This window comes from Glandiceps talaboti, chromosome 23, assembly GCF_964340395.1.
Source record: "Glandiceps talaboti chromosome 23, keGlaTala1.1, whole genome shotgun sequence".
NCBI lineage: Eukaryota > Metazoa > Hemichordata > Enteropneusta > Spengelidae > Glandiceps > Glandiceps talaboti.
In genome coordinates, this window is record NC_135571.1 from 8,436,914 (window position 1) to 8,461,472 (window position 24,559).

Genomic DNA, 24,559 nt, shown 5'->3' on the forward strand with positions numbered 1-24,559 from the left:
CATAAAATATGATAATTATTTAGATACATATATTTTCTGAATAACAATATAATTTAGTATAAGCATGTTATCATTTACAAAAAATATATGCCGGCACTCTGATTACACTTTTGATAAAATGAAAAGCCAATGTTGTCAATGTGTACATACGTCATGTCCTGATATATCCGACGCAGCCTTGCCATGAACTCCGATCTCTCATCTGACATTGCACACATATGTGAATGTGTGGAATAGCTCTTTCAAAAAAATATTTGAAAACGCAATAAATCCATACTTTTATAATACGCAAGACCATATAAGAATATTCCATATCATTTATTCAAAAAATTGAAAATATGATTTTACAGAAATCCCTTGAAGTATGATTTGTTGTAGTTTGTGCTTCTGTAACCACTGTAATGTATGATTATTGGAGTGTACACATGGACGACAATTTCTGTCTAATGTCTTATTTAATCAAAAAAGTGTAACTATGGCCAAAAAACGACAACGTATTGCAGTATTTCGTGATGGAGGGGTGCTACGTATGGAAAGAAGTAAACAAGCGATGAAGTAATAAATGTTTTCTGACAACCTTTCCAGGGTCGGAATGGTAACATGTGTACATTGAATCTCGAACCATGATTTGTTTTCTGGTTAATATATTACAGAATTATGAGGCTGTCAGTGAATTGTGATAAAACTCAAATATATTATATAAACTTTGACAATAAATCTTTCAAATAAATTCATTTGGGTCACGAACTGTTGGATAAAATATTTTTTCAACAGTGCTACATACACAACTAGCCTAATTTTTCATAAAATGTTTCCTCATTCAACTAGAAAGTACTCAACCCATGCTTATGGATTCTGGCACTTTATGACGCCAACTCGGACTCAAAGTGACACTGCCCCTTAGGTCAATCGTATTTTTCTTTGTTGATCGTAGAAATCTTAGCTATGGCACAGTGTACAATTGTCTACTAATAAAGGATAAACATTTCAACACTTATTCATATCACTGAAATACAAGATCTTCAAACATGGTGTTTCTTATGAGGTATATTTTTGAAACTCTACAGTTTTCCACAATTGCCAATGTTGTAAAGTTCAAGGAACAAAACCTTGCTTCTAATCAGTTTATATATCGCGTTGTCCGATAATAATACTGCTAATTCTTACACAGGGGTTTTCCATAATGTACTTCACGCATTTCAAATCATACTCCTGACATGGACCCATAACAGTACATCGGCCTTTATACACGACGTTAAAGTCCCTGTATAGCATACAATGCATTGCAGCCTATGTCAATGTAATTTGTAAAGCATTGACGCCGTACCTTTGTCCTATCAGGTACCCACTTGTACAGCTGGGCTGACTGGGGTACAATCAGAGTTCAAATCGTCCATAAGGACTTCAGCTATACACGAACAAACGGCAGCGGCGAGGCTTGTGCGGGCAACTTTCAAGGTGAAGATTCCAAGCTAATTTATCAACCATTCGACCACTGGATTTCACACGATAACAGGCGACAACGATGCATTGAATTCTTTTGTTAGATAATTTGTAGTTTACTATTTCCATCATGATTTGAAATAAAATTAAAATATCAAAACACCAACTTAACTGTTACATTGATATTTCGTGTTATTAGTTGTATACCAAATTTCTGATACAGAACCCCTGGCAAGACTGAAGCAGACGCGATGTGTTATCTCAGTCCACTGTATAATTATTACTATTGTGGTGTGGTGTCATATGCTGTACATCTGAACTATTTTTTCAACGCAAGTAAAGTGAAGAATATGTTAAAGTACACTGTCTATGTGTTGTCATATGATTGCTATAGTCCCAGTGCAAAACTGCCATCGCAGGGCAAGCTGAGACAAGCTTCGTCACTCGGGCAAACCGAATAGTGTCTGTAGTTAATTATGCCTACCAATGAGCTGGAATAATGTCAAACCGTTCCTGTAAAGACAGAACATGAGATGAAATACGTTTTGCACGAGTGTTAAATGCAAGCTCTGATGGATCGCCACCATGACCAAAACCGTTCCATGTCTTCTACGCAGGTTGATATGAGAGTTCCAGTTAGTTGAATGTTTCGAACTACGCAAGTTGAAAAAAAATCAAAATTCATGACATCAAATATTTAACTTTTTTCCAGTTAGAATAAATTTATTCACGAAACATGTATATTCCTTGGTTGACCTGATAACTTCATGTATTGTATACAATTTCGGTGATCTGCTTTCTCAAAACTTACCTCGATGGGTGTTTGTTATGTTTGTTACCGACTGGTCATCAGTTTCATCCACGCGCATGCGTATATAGTCTTTAAATTTCTCATCGGTGTATATTACGGATCTGTTAGGCTGCAGTGTGCATGACTTTATTAGCGGGTCATTTATACCAGGAGTCGTGTAGAGACACTTCCATAAGACACTTGACAGTAAACCACCAAACACATGTAAATCTGTTGATACCAATATCTCTCTACAAACATGATAAGGAGTAGTTGCCGTTACACACCTCTGGCCAGGTCTGAGTTTGACGAGAGCATACAGTACGATGATATGGGTCAAGGAGCGCAAGATGTTTGTGAACACCGGAGACACGGACATTATTACCGAGCAATGTTGGCCGAGTCCGTACAGATGAACGGGATGACCACATCGGGAGGTGGTTGTTACCCAATTGAAGACAGAGAAAACGAAGACACGGGTGAAGACGAGGATGAACATCTCCAACATGTCTTGGCGCCAGGATACCCCGGTCAAACTCAGAGAAAATGTCTCCTGTGGGCTTGTAAAGCATGCAAGAAGAAAGCTGTATCGGTTGACAAAAGAAAAGCAGCAACTTTGAGGGAACGGCGTCGATTGAAGAAAGTTAACCAAGCCTTCGAGGTCCTGAAGCGACACACAGCTTCCAACCCAAATCAAAGATTGCCAAAAGTTGAAATACTTCGAAATGCTATAGACTACATTGTAAGACTTGAAAAACTATTACATGTAGAACGAGCTTCATCCTCCGACAAAAGTGATGTGGATTCAGGACGAGAGTCTGCTAGTCCAAAGGTGAGGGGAGTTATTCTTGTTTTTGCAGGGCTGACAGCTGCTTTATTCATTAATTTATATTTTACCAGACGGGGTACCAATCTTCGATCGTGGTAGACGTACATATTTACCTTATGTGAGAGGATGAAACATCCCGTTTGCTCTTTTAACTTTGCGGGCAATAAGTATATTAGATTCGGTTGCCATGGTAAAGGCACACAGAGAGTGTGTGATTACATTATCAATATCGCTGTATCATCACTTTGTGCTATTCTTGTTCTACACCTCTCTCTCTCTCTCTCTCTCTCTCTCTCTCTCTCTCTCTCTCTCTCTCTCTCTCTCTCTCTCTCTCTCTCTCTCTCTCTCTCTCTCTCTCTCTCGCGTCCACTATAAATTAATGCTCGCTTTTTGTATCAAACAAGGTTTAATTTTTATAATATTACATTTAACTTATCCATAATAGGAATTTTTATCTTCCCTATTTTGACATTTATGTTTGGCTCCTTTCAGGTATTTTTACTGCACTATTTATATTATTCTGTTGTGTTGTTCTCAATTTTAACTTGTGCTAACTTTTTAAATGACAAAATATAAAACAACAGGTGAGAAATTCCCTCACGGTATTTAGTTTTATTGAGCTGAAGTGAAAAGAATATAAGCAACGATAAATAACTTGAATGTATCAGGTAATATACACTAAGATATACCTTTTTTGATCAAACTTTATCAAATGAAAATATGCCACCCATCCAAACGAGAACCAAAATGGCAAAATACCAGAGATAGTTTAGATGTGGAGTTGTTAGTGTAACTATTAGAGGGGGAGTGAGAACGCACATTATTTGCAGCTGAAGGTAGAAAGGAACTTGAATTTGTTAGTCTAGTCGTTTGTTAGTTTAGAAGTTTACTTTACTATTCTGCTTATAATTTAGTTGTTGTCGTGCAAACTAAAACAAAATATGTGTCTCAGATAACCCGACCGACCCAAGTTTAAGCCTAACTAGTATATTTTTACATTGAAAAGGGTAAAATGGTCAGACTTAGCTTCTATTTCCGTGTACCTAAATGTTTTGCTCATTTTTGTGTCAAAATCCTATTCCAGATATACCAGATCTTGTACGTCTGTGAGTTGAATTTATACAGTAGTCTAAGTAGTCTGGCATGATTATAACTGTCTTCGTTTTGCTTCTTTTACAACTCACCAAACTATCAGACTGGTACTGTGATCGATGAGCATTTTGTCTGAGCGGCAAAGCAATCTCCCTCCAAATAGAATTAAAATCCGATACAATTAATTCCCACTTACCTACCATATTTTTTACGCCGTGTTATGGAATATAAATGGAGTTTTTCTTATTATTTTCGCCTCATTGCCTACTGTTCGGAAAGATCGAATGACAGGGCAGATTAAACAACTTGAAAATTTGAATATTAAACATTTTTCTGCATAAATTATGGTTACATGGGTCTTCTGTTAATCATAAAATAATGGCTTGCACTTGTATCGCGAAGGAAATAAAACTTGTCCTGCGAAGAAAAATAACGACTTCAGTAAAGATACAGCCGCAAAGTCAAAACAGAATTACTAAGCAGAGGGTCTGCATTCCATTCTGCCTTGGGTATATGTTATCCCTTACGTCCCATTGCCTTTAGGAGTATTTTAGTGGTTCGAATCTTAACTAGGGATGTTATATGTCCCAGAGGCAGGTGTGCGTTTCCTTAATCAGTGCCATTTAAGTCAAGTAAAGACGGAATTGTGCGCTTCTATAATGATGTCCACGTCGTTTTAACGTGACCATAGTGCTCAGCCTGGAGGAAGATTTACCCGGTTCGTTCGGTCCCTGAATACGCTTTAGATTAAGATGTTGTAGGAAATCGCACCGACAAGGATACTATTTAATGACGGAGAAACGGAAAGTTAGTGAAAATTAATTACTTATTGATAGCTTTGGTTTCAACGTGGAGTCCTCAAGGCAAAATATGATGAGGTGCGTTATATATCGGTTTTCTTTCCTACTCCGGGGATACTAAGTGCCACGCTAATGTGCTGCTACTGTGGTCGTCTCGTATCGCCATGGTAGACAGATTTTAAAACTGCCATTCTTAGACATATATGCTTGTTAAGTTTGTATAAGTTATATCGAATGTTATCAAAAGTACAAACTCGACTATGCAGGTTTTCATTTTCAGAGAAATGGTTATACGAAAGACATTTATTTTTTTTAGTATTGTCGATGTATTTTAGATTCTGACCACAATATGTTGACTTCCTATATCTTATGAGTAAACAGTTGAAATATTAAACATTGCAGTCATCAGATTAATACTGTGGAGTTTAGAAAGTGGTATGGCGTGCAGATCAGTTGAATGTTAAGGAGAGAGACTCTGAAAAATAAATATGGAAGCGCATGGCTAAAATATTTTATTTGTGGTTATATATTCTTAGAGAAACTTCTTAACTTAATAACTGGTGAACAATTGGAAAAAAAGAGTATGTTTATGTTACATGTCCAAAATTCGTGCTCGTAGACTGGGTTTGAAGCGATGTATTTTCTTCTAACTTCTAACGCCTAGTCAGTCAATGATATGTGATGACACTATTGAGAACATCCAAGAGTAGGGTTTAATCTAACGCTGAAGCCAATTCCCACACTTCACTGTTCACGGCAAGACGATAAATCGATTGTGAACATATATCAGATGTTGGCTTCTAATCGAAACAAAAGCGGGATATCAAAATACGAGAATTCCCAAGTTGGACGTTTCTGTTTTTAAAATCGGATATAGAACGGAGGACGCCCTATCATCACGTCTTGATTGCGTCTTAAACGATCTGTGAAAACACTGCGCAAAGAGATTTGAAGGGAAATGAGCACCCGCTACATGATCAGTCAAGCAAATCAAAAATATTACAGGGTGATTCCACTAGACCGTCGCTAAATAAGCGTTCTCCGTGTGTCAACTTGCTGTAGGCGATTTTTGCTTTGCAAGTGATATGTCCCAATGGACGCGATGTGCCTTTATCTGGTAGTCTTGTGTATTAGTATTTACACTCCTGAATGAGTGTGGTGTTTTCACTTCATTTTTGCCACCGTGCAGTTGGACTTTAAAGGGACGCTAGTTTCTAATTCCTTCTATCCCGAAATATGTCAAACCTTGCGAGGAGTTGGAAGTGGAATTTCACTTTGAAGACAGTTTTGTATCATTCGATATCTCTCAACCTGTGCATTGTATTTAAACAAGCCATACGTGTTTCTGTGTAATGTCTTCGGTGTGGTAAAGGAGATTACAACACTCCTATTACGATGGAAATGGAAGAAAACCCCGTTTTACATAAAAAGATTAAAATTTTCATTTTTTCGTATTAACCAAACAGCGATAAACTTTGCTGATACAAATATCGAAAACTGCACATTCGCATACAATATATTACAGCGTTACTCAGTTAAATTTCATTTTTGATAGACGCGAAAATACTGCATGTTGCAATTGAGTTCTGTGAGATTTGGCATGCTTGACCGAACAGAACAACAGAATTTCCAATTACTACCGATGTTAAGGTCGTATCTTCTCAATTAGTACCAAGTATTCAAGACAAAAATGGCGACTCCATTCTGTTAGTGATTCCATAAAATGTTCAATCCAAACAAAGTGAACCAAAAATCCGGATTTTCAGGTAGATTTTGATACAACTTCATTCAAAGGTAACAAACATTTAATATTGGTCTAAAACAAATTTGATATTCGACAAAAATTTTCAGATGTGCGTATAAATATTTCAAATTTGACAGGCACAAATTACGTGTTACAGACGACGCCAACAGAAGAATCAACGTTTGTCAATGGAAAAGCCCACTGATCGCATGATGAGCAAAACTTGCTGAGGATTCAAACCGTTTCGATTATGTACTCATTTACAGAAGCACAGCTAAGGGACATGGCACGATAAATTGCTGATAACTCCAGCTGTACAAAATCGCTTGTGATCATGGTGGAATTTTTCATTTAATTGGCTTGTGTTTTGATACCAGTCATGTGTTGTAAAGTAGGGGATAGCTTCTTTGTTTTGATCGAATCCTTCGGGGCATGTCGTGAATCGCACCGATGCCTAGTCCTGCAGACGACTAACAACCAAAAACAAACACTTCCAAGTGTGAATATTATTGCAAGCAAATTGAAGCCCTGTCTCAGTCACTAGATATATAAACTGATAATCATGGAACCCTTCAGTCGATTTATATTTTCCTAGGTAAAAAACCCTTGGCAGGTAAACGAACTTATAACAATGTAGGCACATTTTGAATACTCCAGATCAAAGTTATGCAGAGAATGTAATAATTTCATAATACAGTATGTGATAGCTAGCAGCCAACATTGTAAATGGTCTGGCAATTGCTAGGTATTATAAAAAAGAAGTTCTATTTCAAATATTAGTCAAATTTGTCTTCCTAAGTACTGTTTCTCCTTGTTGTAAAAAGCGAAAATACACACATTGATAAATTGACAACGACAGCACCCGAGATAAATGGGAGAGAGGCAATGTAGAATGGCAGAAGGAGAGGCGGAAGGGAGAGAGAGAGAGAGAGAGAGAGAGAGAGAGAGAGAGAGAGAGAGAGAGAGAGAGAGAGAGAGAGAGAGTCCTTAATTTTAGCACAATGCATCCATGACAGATGGTGTAAATAGGGCGCACGTGACTAGGAAATGATACCATTCTTGTGTTTCAACAATCTGATATGAGGGTTGGCTTGATTTATCCCCTAATTTCTAGTCCTCATTGGGACTAAGGTCACAAGCCGTTTTAGGGAACCCGGATAATTGCACTTCATGGTAAAGGCTAGATTCTGTTACTTCTCACAAGCTTGACAATATTTTCTAAGTGAACTTTGATAGAACACCAGTTCTGTGTATAAGTAACTTTGCCTGTCTGTGATGGGTCGTCTTTTGAAAGATTCCATGGCCACATTACACATTACATGCTACAACGCCATTGAGCTCTAACACACGACACATAAATCCATATATAAATTTCCACGTAATAATGAACATATGGTTGGTGTATCCACACGCAGAACAAGAGAATTTCAGGATATGTTCATATTTGTGTCATAAGCCAGGGCGAGTTCAGGACATTTTTGCGGTCAGGCATGTTTGAACCCATCAGGAAGCGTTTTATTGCAAAATATATAGTATTGGAGTATTGCAACAGATGTGGGAGGAACGTTACATGTTCCTGTAAATCAAAATCGCACAATCAGCAAATTCAGAATATTGCGACTGCAATGCATTACCTACTACTGCCATTGTAATAATTAAAAATAATGATCTGTGGTTATGGAAAGCTAAAAATACGGTGACAAATTGACTATTACTACCTTGCCATTGAATTCGTATACAAGATTAAGGCTGATATGTTATTTACTGGGAAAATAAGATCAGATATGAGGAGCAAAGTACATGATTGGCTGCTCTTAGTCCTCTTTGACACGCTGGTACTACGGAAAACAGGTGGGTTTAGAGATTCTGTAGCACGAAGTTATGTTGTCATCAACACAGCTTTCTGTTATGATTTGCATAAAGTATATATTGCACACATTCATATGAATGATACATTTTATTTAAAAACAAAACAATATTTCTGCCCTGCTATATATCGAAAGTCACCCAAAACAAGTCTAAATATGTCGTTTTGTATATAATTATGCCATCAGTATCTGCATATTCCTTATATATTTCATTGCATGAATCATGATAAGAGATGTAAAACACATTGCGCTGCTCTATTTGCATACCAACCTCGTTTGGGTAGTAAAATTGATGAAGGATTTTTCAGTGTCTTCATAAAAAACACTTCCATCCATTGCAATGTGTTTCTTATTAGCCAGTAATCCTAGGAGTGTCCTTGTTATAGGCAAGCATTCATGTCACTACATAGACAGGAAAGAGTAAAAAAAACTCCACCACTCTTACGCAGTGATTCTATTTGGCAATTCTTACAACAGCATTACTGTTGTGCTAATTCACGTTGGCGTACCCTAAAACTTGACCCTTGTCTGTAACTACAATGAACTGTGAAATATCTACTCCTTTGAATCGGTCATTTAGTTCATATTTTGAACAAAGTCTCCTTCGAACGAAGTTTCTTGTGAAAGTATTGGTTGCCGTTGCCTAAAATTTCAGATTGCAGAAATTTTTATCTCAGTCCGTCACCACAAATTGTATCCGTCTTCAAATAGTGCTTTGACAGTTCGTAATTTGAGCCCACAAGCCTGGCCTACATTTAACGCCAAATTAACACTAGTAAAATAAACACTCAAGAAAAATAGGTAGTTAGAGGAAGAGGGTCGTCACAATTTGTTTGTTTTATAACACTAAATACAACACCTCGCAAATGTTAGCTCATGTAGTTATGTAAACAGTAGTTAATTTGCAGAATTTATTGCAATAATATTGGGACTTTGGGATGGCAGAATTAGCTCTTTGATGGTTTTCAGACACAGAGTTGATGTACAATTGAAAGTAATCAACCTGAAACAGAGGGTTCGTATGGGTCGATAGCAATCTCATCTGCCTTGCTACTTTCTCGCAACATCGTTACGCTCCCTTTGTTTGTCTCAGCAGATCATCGCCAAATCATGTACAGTGTAACAATGTACACTTCCGATGATCCTCACAGAAGTACCGTGCGTCATGAATTGTTTACAGTGTAACAATCTGCTATCACAAACAAGGAAACCATAGCGTGTTTGTATTAATAGCAATACTATTTCCTGGGCCAGACAATGAAACGTATTAACTGTGAGATTTTAATCGACCCAGGCGATGAAATGTAGCAAAAATATTGTTATGCTCGACGACCCTCTGTTTCCAGATTACAGGTTTTAACTGCACACATATTTGGATTGGAATCAAAATAGATGCGCGGTAGTGGTTGGAAAGAGTACGACTTTCAGAACACATTTAGAGAGAACTCGTGTCTTAATTAACAAAGGAAGACAAAGTGAGTGCTTGTGTCCTCAATAGAATCTACCACCAAGCGTATTAAGTAAAATATGAGCATTAGTAAACTTTGAGTTCAGCAAAAGTATTAAAAAACACACCAAGAAAATAATGTAAATGATAGCTGTGGTATAGGTACATAGAGTAATTTCTGACCACGTAGAGCGGTCGCAGAACTACTGCTGGGCCATACTGATATTGCGAAAGCAAAATTTTATCGGAGTTATTTATAGGAATACATTATTCTTAAATAAACATTTAACATCAGGGACAAATCAATTTGATATGACATCAGCGAGTCCATTATTTATTTTTATGTCTTATTTTAGAAGGAAAATAGAAAGAAAAAACCGGCAACGAAGAAGGGAACATTATCTTCCTATTAGGACTACGTTGTTGGTTTTTTAGTAAGATGCTTTATATATTACACCTCTCCGCATCAGTTGTCATTCATTTTAGTCTCTGGCACTTGTATGGAATAAGGGAAAGCTTGTGAGAGTTTGGTTGTTCGGTGTAGCTTTGTGACTTGTTGATAAGTTTTCTGTTCATTTTAAACCAGAAATAGTAACTGTATAGAGTTCATGATTATACAGCAAGGGTCCATTTTGCCGTTAACAAAATTGCCAAGATGATGATAATAAAAACGAAAATATTTCTACCACCTTCGGACACGTCTATGCGATTCACACACACACATATGCATGATTAAAACTTTTCAAGATGTCGTCAATCTTTCATTTACATTTACAAATATCCGAATCCATACCAAGGTTATCAAATTCGTTTATGTACGAATCTAATTATGAATCCAAATCGAAAAAAGAACATTTGATATTTTTCCAATCAGTGACAATGCATTGCTTAATATATTACCACGATCAGTCAACCACCATGGTAAATACAAAAAGTGACTCGGAATCGACGTATAGCATGTGACCTCAATGCATGGCCTTATTGAGTAAAGTTTTATACTCTGAATATAAATCAACAGTGAACAGTGATCGTTCCCCTGGTGCTTGATCCAGATATATTTACGATGTCGTTCACAAGTTCAACTGAAGTATGGCTGGCCATCTGTGTACTTGTCTCGGTAATAAATACCACGTGTTTCGTCGAGATTTTATTCGTTGTTGATCCCCGTGCTTGTAACGTTGACAGAAAAGTTCAATATTTTAGTTTTGTAAGTTGATACCATTACATCTTGTTATTGAACGTGTGTTTCCAGATCTTAAAAAAGTAGCCATACGGATGAGGATTGGATATTTATTTTGGATTTTTAATTTATAAAACAATGTTATCATGGTTTCCTACTTGAAAAATGAATGTAAAATAACAGAGACCAAGTCTGTGTTTGTAACTCAATACATTGCAAAATGCTAGAAAATGACTAAAAAAAAGTTTTGTTATTATATGTACAATAGCAACCATCTTTCACATTTATTGGTCTTTTGCAATTTATCGAGTTACAAACAAGGAATTGGTTTCACATTGATTTTTCAAATTGTTGTATAAATTAAAAAATCCAAAATAAATGACTATATGAATAATTTGACACGTACACAGATATGCACACAATACCAGACGAGTTTCATATCAAACATTGTGTCTCAGTTTTGATAAAGTAACTTTCATGTCTTACAACTTTCAATACCTGATACGTCTGTATATCCAAGGCACGTAATTGATTATCACACATGATGTTCATTTCATACTTCTGGCGATGATTAATATCCAGTAAACAACAAACGTCTTAATAAGTTTTTGAACTGTAGACCCCTGCCAATGAAGATAAATGGATGATTAGTTTTGTGGAAACGTTTTAATAGAAAGCTATTTTCCATAAGTTTGAATTCTTTGGTTAGTCAGCAACATTTTACCCTTTGTCAATTACCGTATTTATTTTCGTCACAGAAAGTTAGAAAGTTCAAATGAACAAACTATAAATGTGGTATACACACACACACACACACACACACACACACACACACACACACACACACACACACACACACACATATATATATATATATATATATATATATATATATATATAAATATAAACTCAGTATTTATATATACATATATATATAATAGATATAGTAGTATATATATATATATATATATATATATGTATATATATATATATATATATATATATATATATATATATATATATATATATATATATATATATATATATATATATATATAAGAGATATAGTAGATCCAAAACGCAGACATGCATTGATAATAATATCGCATTAGTTGACAAACTGACTGAGTGAAATGCTAGATAGAATTATAGCTTCTACGGCCGATTTATGCATTAATTGATGTATTGATTGATTATCAGTTATTGATATATTTATTGATTTATACATGCAATGTCCTATCTATTGCTTATAGGACTGAATATTTCACTAAGAAATATAGTGAAATATTCAGTCATATACAGAGACAGACAGACAGACAGACAGACAGACAGACAGACAGACAGACAGACAGACAGAGGGGGGGGGTAGGGATTTCGAGAGAGACATATTAGAGTACATTAGCGAAATATACGGTATCCCATGCCTTGATACTCTTAACAGGGGATATTTTCTTTACCAAAGTGATGTATAGTGTAAAGTATTGACAAGTATCAAGAGATTAGAACATAAAACAGACGTGTCTCAAAGCAGCACTAAATCATAGCAAAACTTCAACGTGATGACGTGTGTCCGAACCATGTCTGGAGAAGTCATCAAGGCAGGAACGCTGATGATATATCACCGCTTAATCCCAAGCCTTGGATCGGAAGCATGTAGCCTATGGCTTCGGTACGCGACTCTCCGGGTAATGATGTCATGGCAATCCCCTGCTGGTGGTGTTGTTAAACCGTCAGTAGAATACAGATTGATTGTTTCAACACTCCATATCAATAGGCAGGAAATTAGATTTGTTTTGATTGTAATTAGAAATAACATTGAAGTTTTATTATAACCACTGCCAAGTCTTTAGAATAACTCAACGTTATTTATCTTCAATTGCTAGCAATGGTGAGTTGATACGATATTGTTATCATACTTTGTGCAATGTTTGTGCATTCACACTGACACAAAAATGATGTGGAAACATTATGTTGTCTGTGATGTCATATTCATAAAGCAAATATTGCTTTACCTATTACCATGGCGATGGGAGGTAATTAAGAGTAATATCTGGTTTGTTATCTAAATTGTCAGTCCCTAACTGCCTGTTCTCTTCTATCATCTTTTATCTTCATCAATGTTATCATCAACATCATCATCATCATCATCATCATCGTCACCACCACCATCACCATCATCATCATCATCATCATCATCACCACCATCACCATCACCATAGTAACCTTTTAATGGAACTTTTATTCATGTAAAAACTAAAAACAGTTACATACAAGAGTAGCAGGATGGGTGCACGCAAGTATAAGGTAGTTTATGGTTCATTGAAAGCGTTCTCCATCATGACCACCGCCACCACAACCACCGCCACCACCACCACCACCAACAACAACAACAACAACAACAACATCATCATCATCATCATCAACATCAACAACAACAACAACAACAACAACAGAAGCAATATCATCAAAAATGGTCATAAGTAACTGATGAATTTTTAGACGATAAAATGCTGCAGGAAGATAAACGTTACAATGCATGCTATGCGTTCAGTTTGTGTGCGTATTAAAGTAGCAGGCCTAGAAGATATAAATACATTCAGACATCTCGAGTGTTGGTAACACTTAACAAGCCGTATATTATCATGTCGTATAGAAACAAGATACATTGTGTAGTAGATTAGGATACAGTATATAAATAAACAGAAGCCCTTCTTTGTGAAGATAGGACGAATGTTGATGGTAGAACAACGTAACTGGTATAGTTTATACACTGCACTGCTTTGGGTGTCAACCAAAACATTACGGTGAAAGATCCTTCTCTTACATTGGCCCTACTTCATGGAACCACCTCCCTTTTGATCTCCGCCATTCCAAATCTTTGTCAACCTTCAGACATTCTCTAAAAACTCTCCTCTTCAACTGCTAATAACTGTTTTTTCTTCTCTTTTATTTTAATACAGATTACCTTAAATTCACATTTCCATTAACTATTTCTGTATCCACTCTTCCTCTGCGCTTCGAGTTCTTCGGAGATGAGGCGCATTACAAATCATCTTATTATTATTATTATTATTATTATTATTATTATTTATTCCGAGACTGGTACTAGTTAAGCCATCGGCCTAAGGTACAGAATTAATATATACAGAGAACATGCTAATGTAGAGTTCTACCTTGACAAAAAAATGAACCAATTTCATCATATTTTGACGTAAATAGAAAACGGAAAATGCAAAATTGTTAACATGATTTGTTCTCATTAACGAATAAAATCTGAGTTGTCTAGGAAGCTGAATGAAAAATTGCAAAGAAAATTGTGAGATATAATTTTCTCAGTTGTTGATATACAGAATGAGTTATTATGAAATGCATATTCGATTGAATTACCGATTTAAAAAAATACATAATCTCCATGGCCTATCTCTAAGTATGACGTCACTCCTATTTTCAGTCGCCAAGTTGTGAGCTGAAGTGCTTAGTCTACAACGAATGTTGATAACATGTAAAATATATAAAAGATAACCTTCACATTACAGAAGATATATAAAATTATTGTATGTCTCTAGTTTCAGACTTTCTCTAGTGACCCAACGTTGTTTGTCTATCACGACACCACTGCTTATGACGTCATGGTTCTCATTAGTTTCATTTTCATATTGAAACATTAGTGTGCAAGTTGCCGCATCATTTTTAAATTTCAATTAAATATTAAATGTTAAGATATTGGACCAAAAAATGACGTAATGATAGATATCTACACCGGGTTGTTCCAAATATCATCTTATCAACATTTTAACGTCACATGATTTCAGCAGAGCTACTTTTTAGATAATGGAATTCTCTGCTAAAAAGAACGTTTTGTTTGAACGTCGCACGTTACTGAGTCAACTTTGTTTTCGTAGTTTGCGACTCAGACACTCTCATGTATGTTATGTATGTATGTATGTATGTATGTATGTATGTATGTATGTATGTATGTATGTATGCATGCATGCATGCATGATGCATGCATAGATGGATGGATGGGTGGATGTGATTTGCACAACTGCTGCGGCGTAAGGGGGTGGGAATATATCAATGTATGAAAATTGTAAGCAAGGAACTCCATCAAATTGAATATACTATATCTATATTTTGGCATTGTGGTGTATATAGAAACTGTAAAGTCAAAGCTGGCATCACAAAGCTAACTTTCTCGTCACGATGTCCACACACAGTAATACTACATTCCAACATTGTCGCACGCTACAGTACTTCGAAGCTTCGTACCAATACTGCCATCTTCAATGCGTTGCGTTCAGTAGCGGTCCATTTATCATTCGTTTGAAAACTATTATAGTGTATTATGATGGCCATAAAGATACACCTAAAGTGCGTTGAAATGATGTGCGTACTATACCGGTTCATAGTAATGTGAGGTACACACACGGAGCTTGTGATAAACAAATAAATATTCACATGTTTTACACTACATTGGAGCTTTTCTTCACGGTTGGTTTAGCACAGTTGTATCGGCAGATTCTTAGCATACAAAGCAAACATGCAATGCCATGGTCGACTGACTTCTATTCAGTTAACGGTGATGTACACCATACTGTCTACTATGGACAATCCATAACTGCAGTCACAAGGGAAAAGTATGGCGTTATGAAAATAATAACGTGGGCATTAAAACATCATGATGGAACTTTGGGTAGCTCTTTCTAAGATGAACGAACAGATTTTGACGTCTCTAAACATGTTCCAAAATAGATAAATGACCAAGTCTTCGTCTCGTACTGAAGGCAAACTATCACAAACTACGCACCTGACCATGCTCAGAGTATTGTGAAATACCATATTGCAGACACACATTCGGTTTTATAGGTGACATTGAGTATGGAGGTATATTGCAAATCAAAGCTAAGTACCCACGTGTGTGACACAGAGTCATATGTGTACATATTTGTGTAACATGAACCTCGCATACGTATCGTAAATCATAGCTTCACACATGGCAATGCCATGTGGGTCATTGTATTCAAATATTGATGTTATGTTGGTCTAAAGTGATGCATCGCTCTTAAGGTCTTCTCAAAGTATACCTCAAATTATAGTCTGCTCCACGATTTTCCTGTGTTAGATATTAAAGTCTTCTCATTCATTTTCCCAAGGCTCTCTACCAGTGTTTTTGCTTCGGGTTATAATTGGGTAAAGTCTGCCAGCTTTTCCCAGCCACTTTCTCATGATTCTTCTACCTGGGGTCTTGTTGAGGGCAACAAGTAGGTGAGATCTACTCGAGTTTCACCGTCATATAAAATCTTCCCTCTCAACCAATCTACCTACACTCCAAATTAACATACAATGTTTTGTCCGGTTCTTACTCCCGTTGCCATAGTTACTTCGCCTTAACAAAACCACGAGTACGTATCTGTCAAACTTCAATCCGTGTAATCCTACAGATCTGCGAACGGCTCAGCTTTCGACCAACACCGGGATGGGCCTGCTAAAATGTTAACAAAAAATCATACATTCCATCGTGTGTTGCTCAAATTGCAGATTTGTGTGTGTGCGTTTTATACATACCACAATTCCATAAATATCTTAATTCTGTATTTTTTACTTCCGTTTTGAAATATAGAACTGTGGATGTTACAATTGACAATATTTGACGTTGAAGCCAATGATACAAATAACTTACCATCCTCAACAAACACATAAAGTTGACAATAAAAAAACACAGAAAGTCTTTAAAGTTGAGTAACGAGATGATTGAAATCATCAGGGTTTTTTTTCAAAACAAACCCAACTAATTATAGTCGTAGACTGGTAGATGATACTGATGTCCAAGTCAATGGGCGATTAGTGAATGAAAGTTGAAAAGAATCTGCTGCATGGTACTACATTTTTTACACGAGTTGAAGTCTGTAGGTCTGTTCACACCAAACGTGAATAGACGCTAATAGCGCTGATATCCGTCCGCAGGAATTGAGGCAATAAAAATTGACCACGAGATGTCGTTTTAATCTACAATTCTTCTTCTAGCTCTTTTTTTACATTTCTGGATAAGACGAGGAGCTACTTTCAAACCAATGGTGCCATTAGTCACGTTAAAAACAGATGTGATTTCTATAAGTCAGCTACATTTCCGGTAGAGATCAAAGGTCGTGCATTTGAAAACCGACTTTCCGATTCCTAAACGCGGATACTTTGAAGTTAGAAGGATTTTATTTCATTTTGGGAAAAGTTGACGCATAAAGCTACGATACAGCTTGTAATTTTCCTTACGAATTGAAGAAAATGTATTCCCATTTGGTTTGAATGGGAGTTTTGGATTTGTCCTTCTTTGAAACCTTTTCATAAAAATACGACGCCAGATCAGAATTGTTGACAGGATGGAATACTAGAAGGGATAAAAATTAATTCAATAAGGCGTACACAAACAAGTAAAACATACTCGACCATCTATAAATCACTTCGACATATTGTTTCATTTGACCTTTTGTTTTCATTTGCAAATGTAAGCGTCAGTATGTCTGCGCAGACGACATCACGCTTCCCGCGTTTTTTATTAGAGCATTTTGCGTTTTCTGGAAGAATAGCAATCTGTTGCAAAACAATGGCGAATCGATTAGTCTACACTAACTTAAAGTTTGACACCACAAACAACTATAACTGTACATAAAAAACGAATAATTACATTAATAATCCGGACAAGTTGTAAGAATGATGATATAAAATAATCCCAAAACTCCGTAGACGAGGTGTTTGAGAGACCGACTCAGAATCTGCAAGTTACCGGTCTGAGACTCGTCGCTGCCGTTTGGTTCTGTCATACTCTGAAGGTCAAGATCAGGATTTGAACTAACGATTGTACCCAGGTCATTCAGCTGTATAATTGGGGACCTACTAGGATAAAGGTTGCAATGTGATTGTTTTATCATATGCACATAAAGACTGAAATGTATTGAATGTTCCCCATAGAGTCGAGGAAGGATAAAAGTCCCTTGTGCCATTGCACCGAGTGAGGGGCTACATATTGTAAACTGTTCAAGAATAATACTATAGGCGGTGCTATATTATTTATTTAAAATAATAATATCAATATTATTAGACCTACAGCGAATTTCAAAATACCGCAGAGTCAGCTTCTCTCTTTGATACAACCATGCAGAATCTCATTAGAAACTACACATGCTACAGCCAGATTGAATACACAGTTTCTTGCGGCATTTTGTCTAAGTGAAATGAACTGATGTGCCACCATGCAGACATCAAATGCATACGTCAAAACATTGGCGCCCGCGTGTCTGAGTCTTATTGCAGTACATTCATTTAAATGGTTTACATGTATTTAAGTTAGACAAAATGTAGCAATACATTGACATGCTAAGTGTTGGAAGTGCAGTTTGTTATTGAGATATGTGTGTTTGTATCACACGGAGAAGCTGCACGATATTGTGAAATCCACTGTATGTATGTATGTATGTATGTATGTATGTATGTATGTATGTGTGTATGTATGCATGTATGTATGTATGTATGTATATATGTATGTATGTATGTATGTATGTATGTATGTATGTATGTATAATACTTGTAAGTTCAAGAACATCCAGTTACACACTACAGTGTGTAACAACGACTAAAAGAAGAAAACAATCTAGCAAGGACACCTAAATAAAGAAGAAAACCAGGGACTTAGAGAAACTCATTACATTGGCTTTTTGATAACAAATACTAATTCTACACAGAAAGACAAAATCCAAAATATTTGACAGTAAACTCTAAATGAAATTAAAAATAAATATTTTTCAAAGAGCTTCAAGGCATGAAATCAAATTATGTGGGATATTACACTTTGAGTTTGGTAGTAAGAACGGTAGTTGTGCTAGTTCTTCTTTGACACATCAATTTGTGCCTTTTCATGTTTCATGCAATTATTATGACGTCATTTTTGCTACACATTTGATAATTACTGCACAAAGATGTTAACAGATTTTTACATCGTGTGTACTAAATTATCTCTGTCTACAGTAGTGTTTATAATTATTGTATTAAACACAACACACAAGAATGTCGATACAGTAGAAGTACAATTTGTTATTTTATACTGCGACAGATTAGGCCTAACAAAAACAAATTGTGTGGTTCTGATTACGCTCAATTTTAGAATAGGTCGGGGTAGGCAGATTTTTTATATACATGTTTTTCATATGTGAGTGTAAAGTTCAGGTAGTTATGTTTTCAGTTGTTTTCCATATGGTCTTTGTGTTGTTTGGTTTCTTCTCATCAGATGTACAGGCATTACAGATTGGAAGAACAGTTTTATATTGCCTTTTTAAGTTGATGTCAGTTTTCGCATCCACTCTTTCTCGCGAGACTTCACAATTTTCGCGATTTTATTCTTTTTTTTCTTGAATATGTAAAAATCAAGACAGAGAAAATCAAGGCGCGGTCGGGTAACTGGAACCAAACAAATGTTTGTTAGGCCTTAGGCTAAACCATTGCAAGAGTCAATGATCGTGTCTTGGTTCTTGTGTCAGAATTTGTTTGATCCAGTAGCATCTGTGTTAACCCTATGTGAGGTGACTTGGTTTCTGTAACTTTATATATATATATATACATATAGTAATATATATATATATATATATATATATATATATATATATATATATATATATATATATATATATATATATACAGGGTTAGAGTGTCAGGCATATATATATATATAGGGTTAAAGTGTCAGGCATTAAACGGTTCAAATAAAAAAAATTTGAAAGATTAGACCCCAACAGTCACCATATGATTGATCCGACCACTCCTGCGTCCTCTTGTCCGTAGTATTATCTTATCTGATATTTAAGAAAAACATTTCAACCAAACCTGGTGGTCTGCATGTTACACACTTGTTGAGATATACATTGGTATGCACATCATTTTATTGTTGTTTATGAACTGCATTCTTATCCTTCGTCGTTTGTATTTGAATTACAGACAGTTGGAAGTCCAGAAAGTAACAGTACTGGTTCCATGACATCCAGTCCTATCTCCTTGATTTCTGAAAAATTACATCACTTTGGTCATCAGATATCAGAGATGGAAGCGATCAATGGTAAGATCTTAAGATCATACATATACTAGCTATAATTGTGACTATAATGGAGCTTAGGGGTGGGTCTTTATTACCTCACTCAAATAATGAGGTTTTGTGTCACTTTATACATCATATCACGCAAATAAGAGAACAGTGGTGTTGTCTCATTTTCTACCATCCAATTTGTGTTTGGGATTATCAGTGTATTGTATTGTTACTACCAAACTAGAGTGACTATACAGATTCAACGCGGTGCTTTCTACATCTCACACAATTTAAAATGAATTACCTTAAACAAAATACAGACACTGATAGCGCGTTAATGATACATTTTATCTCGCAAAACAGTTTATTTGTGCTCACGGTGAGATACAATGCCACATTTCATTTGGGTGCATGTTATCAGTGTTTGCATTTTATTTTGAATAATTCCTGACAAAAAAGTGTGAGATTAAAAATATCGTGCTATTTGGAAAGCTATAGTCACTCTTGCTTGGTAGTATCTGTCACTGTTTAGATTTGCAGTATGGCAATACTCCAGATACAGACGCACACATGTATGTGTATAGGTCGATGAGTCAGCATGTGTGCAGTTTACTGTTGAATGACTCTGTTTGATACACCCACACAGAAACCAATACGAAACCGTACATTCTACACATTGAGATAGCAAGACCACAATTTCTTGCTACAATTTAACTATGTGCAGACACGCAGGTGCCGATGTTTTTATGATGTCTCCGTGGTGGCACGATTGTTCATTTCATTTTAGACACAATGTAGCGAGAAACTGTATTCATTCAATCTTGTTATCTTAAAGTGTAGCATGTGCAGTTTCATATTGGTTTCTGGGTGGTTGTACTAAACGGAGCCAGTGAACAGTAACCCACAATGTGCTGTATATGTATACAGACACCAACTATGTAGAGAAATGTAGAAGTTGGGTTACTTAGCAAACGATCAGGTGCTATCACATATTCCAGCAACACAGCGCGTTAACTTTATAGACATGCAGAAATACGATCAAATCATTTGATAAAAAAATTCGGGTTTGATATTGGCAATGTAATGTGCTGATTCGTCTGTAATTAGTTGTAACCATGGCGACACTAGTACTCTCTCTCTCTTCATTACAAAAATAACGCCCAATTTTTGTTTTCTCTCATCAACCTATTTTATTGTTGCTATAAAATAAATCATCGAGCAAGTAAAACAGATTGCTTTTTGAATAATCCAATACAATTCTACTCGAGCAAAGGTCAAAGATCAAAGGTTATTTCAACATCGTTGGAGAATTTTGACAGATCAGTAATGCTTATTGCATATTCGAGATTTGAGGATAAGACCTGTTGTATTTAGATACGCTGCAGACGAACGAGCCTGCTGAGGACAAATTTAACCTCTCTGAACTTATCCTGTTGGAGTATGTTTTCAACCAATTCAATCCATATGACGTCATAAATGAATGCCATTTCTAGACCCAATAAAATAGAAATAGTCTGATACGTGTAAGATTGGAATGGAGGAAATAGAAAACATATCTACTAATTTCTATCAAAGATTGGTATCAAATTAGTAGTTACAGAGACATGAAGCCTGCATGCTATATGTCAGCGGTCTACTCAAGCTGGTCATCGAAGTTGTCAAAATGTTGTTTTCTTTTCATTTGAGGGAGGTGTCCAGTAAATTAATTTGCTAATTGCTCCATGCGTTCTTAATTTGCAAGCTGTTATGATACGCAGTGCGACCCCTTCGTTTCCCCGCTGCTAAGGATAGAGTCGCGTGTCGATTCAATTCCTCTCAGCTTTTTTTGCGGCCACAAGTCGCTAATTCTTGATACGCTGAACCCAATTTCCAGCATTACGGGGAGTGGTGTAGGCAGTGTTTTGATATTTAGGACACACGTTGATAATCTTAGGTCAGTAGGTGATCACGGTGGTCGACCGCTATCATTATGATGAATTGAAGACGAGAAGCTGACAGACTGTTTGACGTCACCTATTTTGGCGCTGCCTGTGTCATGTACGTTAACTTTTCATGTCAAAAATAAGTTAACAAAACATGTTCCCCAAAAATATTTTAACGAAAATTGTCGTCGTCAAGAAGTTTGTTCCCCGGACATGTGCCGATATTATTTGAACAAGACTCAGTCTGATACATTTGTGTTGGTGGCTGCGTAAAGTTTTCATTTAAAAAAATACCTTTTCCACCAAATGTATTCGAACAATATCTCAAACGTGATTTGAGAGATTGTTGTCGTTTTAGGTAAATTTTTTGTTACATTTCGTAAAAATAAAACATATCGATAATTATTTCAACTAAAACTGATACAAAGTGATACAGAATGTTTATTTGTTTCTTTTCATTCCCCATCACCACGAATATTCGAACAAAAACGTGATACGGAATCTGCGATGACTGTCGTCTGCGTAAAATGGTCATTTCAAAAGAAATATTGAAAAATGTCCAAGCAAAATTATTTTAACAAGACGTGATATAAAGACACGTCTTCAGATCGTGAAAGTTTCGGAGGAAATGTTAATGAAAAGTCCCGTCAAAAAATGTGAAAACAATTATACAACGATGTTGTCATCTGCGTACAATTTTCATTAGATGGTGTAGTATTTAGGCCGACATGTCCCCTTGAAATATTTGGAGAAATGTCGTACAATGAATACAGTGATGTTGTTCCAAAAAAATCGCTGGTTAACATCTCTAATCAAAAGTGTCTGAATCGTCAGAGTTAATTTTCATCACACACGCGTTCATAGGAAACTAAGCAAGCCTAAATCCCACTTCAGCTTTCCAGATACTCACAGTAGTTCTAGTCTACAGATACTAATTTGGAGATTCTTGCGCAAATATTGTCAATTTTCATGTATGGTTTCAATTTATTGGTTTATCAATCTCACTTGTTTTGTCACACAGGTTATGATCCTAATGGAGTATCCAGTCTCGATCGACTGTCTCTTATTGTCGAAAGAATTTCACCAAACAGCGCCACCAAGGACATCAGAAAGATGAATGGTAACGCGGGCGACTGAGATATTTGTGTGTGTGATTCATGAAGAAACGTCGCGTTCAAATCAGGGAATTACAAAATATATATGTACTGCGCTTTGGTGCTCTACTATCGGTATATGTTCTACTGGGTGTAAAAAGTTCGAAATGACTCTGTGAAATTTATAGTATTACAAACAATTATGATAATTGTGTTCACTTCATGTTAGAACTACACTAGCAGCAACTGGACCCCAGGGACCCCAGGGCCTGTTTTTGAAACTGTTTGATATATGACTTACTTTTTTTTGTACATTTTGATGCTACATTTAATCATGTATATGTAAATTGCGTTACGTAGCCGTACACATAACAGGGTGAGCAAACGTATCTAACTTCTATTATACAGTACGGACCGTAAAATCAGTTCCTACATTGGCCAGTCTGATTATTTCTGGACGCTAAACGTAATTATTCATATGACATAATGTGGCAGAATATGCGGCAATCTCTATAGCATAAATTGTATGACCGAAATTGTACAGTGAGTTTCACAATACTGTCTGATACAACCCAACAAAGAAACTGCATATGCCACACCTCATAACAATTCAAAATCCCATTTTTTTTGCTACATTTAGTCTCAATGAAATAAACCATTTAAATGTATTGCAACTCCATGCAGACTTTCGGACGCCAATGTTTTTCTATGTATCAAACACCAGATGAATGGCGCGTAAAATGTCCTTTGCGGTGTTCATTTGATGACACTATGGTGGCATGTGTAGTTCATTTCACGTAGACAAAATGTAGCAAGAAACTGTACTCATTCAATCTTGCTATCTTAAAGTGTAGCATGTAAAGTGTCTATTGGTTTCTGCGTGGTTGTATCCAACAGAACGGCCGAACGGTATTGTGAAATTCGCTATACTTCAGAACCGCATACTTAATGCGCACAACCATATAAAGGTATTGAAACATGGTTTGAAACATGGCTCTACACCGAAATCAATCAGTATAAATTTACAGGTACAATGTCATTTATAAGTAACTGAGCAATTTTAGCGAATAGATCTTTGGTTGCTTGATGAAATAAAAATGTCCCAGTTGCAGCTAGTGCAGGTTTAAGGTTTGGTAAACTTGATTTTTTCATAATCCTGGCACATTTACTGTTTTACTATGAGAGAGTAGAGGATTTCAAATCGGCCATTTTAAAAATAGTTCAGTAGAGATTTAAAAAGACCAATATTTACAAATAGAGGGAATAGCTCTGCCAATGCTGAATAG

General features: G+C 36.1%; 1 protein-coding gene across 1 annotated transcript; it reads left to right on the forward strand.

Moving 5' to 3' along the window:
* The first annotated feature begins 2,381 nt into the window (after nt 1-2,381).
* LOC144452903 (transcription factor SUM-1-like) lies at nt 2,382-23,773 on the forward strand. The gene is made up of 3 exons (XM_078144113.1): nt 2,382-3,065; nt 20,173-20,290; nt 23,201-23,773. Exons 1-3 carry the CDS (start codon nt 2,493-2,495, stop codon nt 23,314-23,316), a joined length of 807 nt encoding a protein of 268 aa, XP_078000239.1. The 5' UTR covers nt 2,382-2,492; the 3' UTR covers nt 23,317-23,773.
* The last annotated feature ends 786 nt before the right edge of the window (nt 23,774-24,559 follow it).

What these genes read in the sequence shown, in the direction of transcription:
- LOC144452903 (XM_078144113.1), top strand. Translation starts at nt 2,493, where the DNA reads ATGATAAGGAGTAGTTGCCGTTACACACCTCTGGCCAGGTCTGAGTTT. An exon ending in GAGAGTCTGCTAGTCCAAAG is followed by an intron (nt 3,066 to 20,172) that starts GTGAGGGGAGTT and finishes TTTGAATTACAG; the next exon opens with ACAGTTGGAAGTCCAGAAAG. An exon ending in AGAGATGGAAGCGATCAATG is followed by an intron (nt 20,291 to 23,200) that starts GTAAGATCTTAA and finishes TTTGTCACACAG; the next exon opens with GTTATGATCCTAATGGAGTA.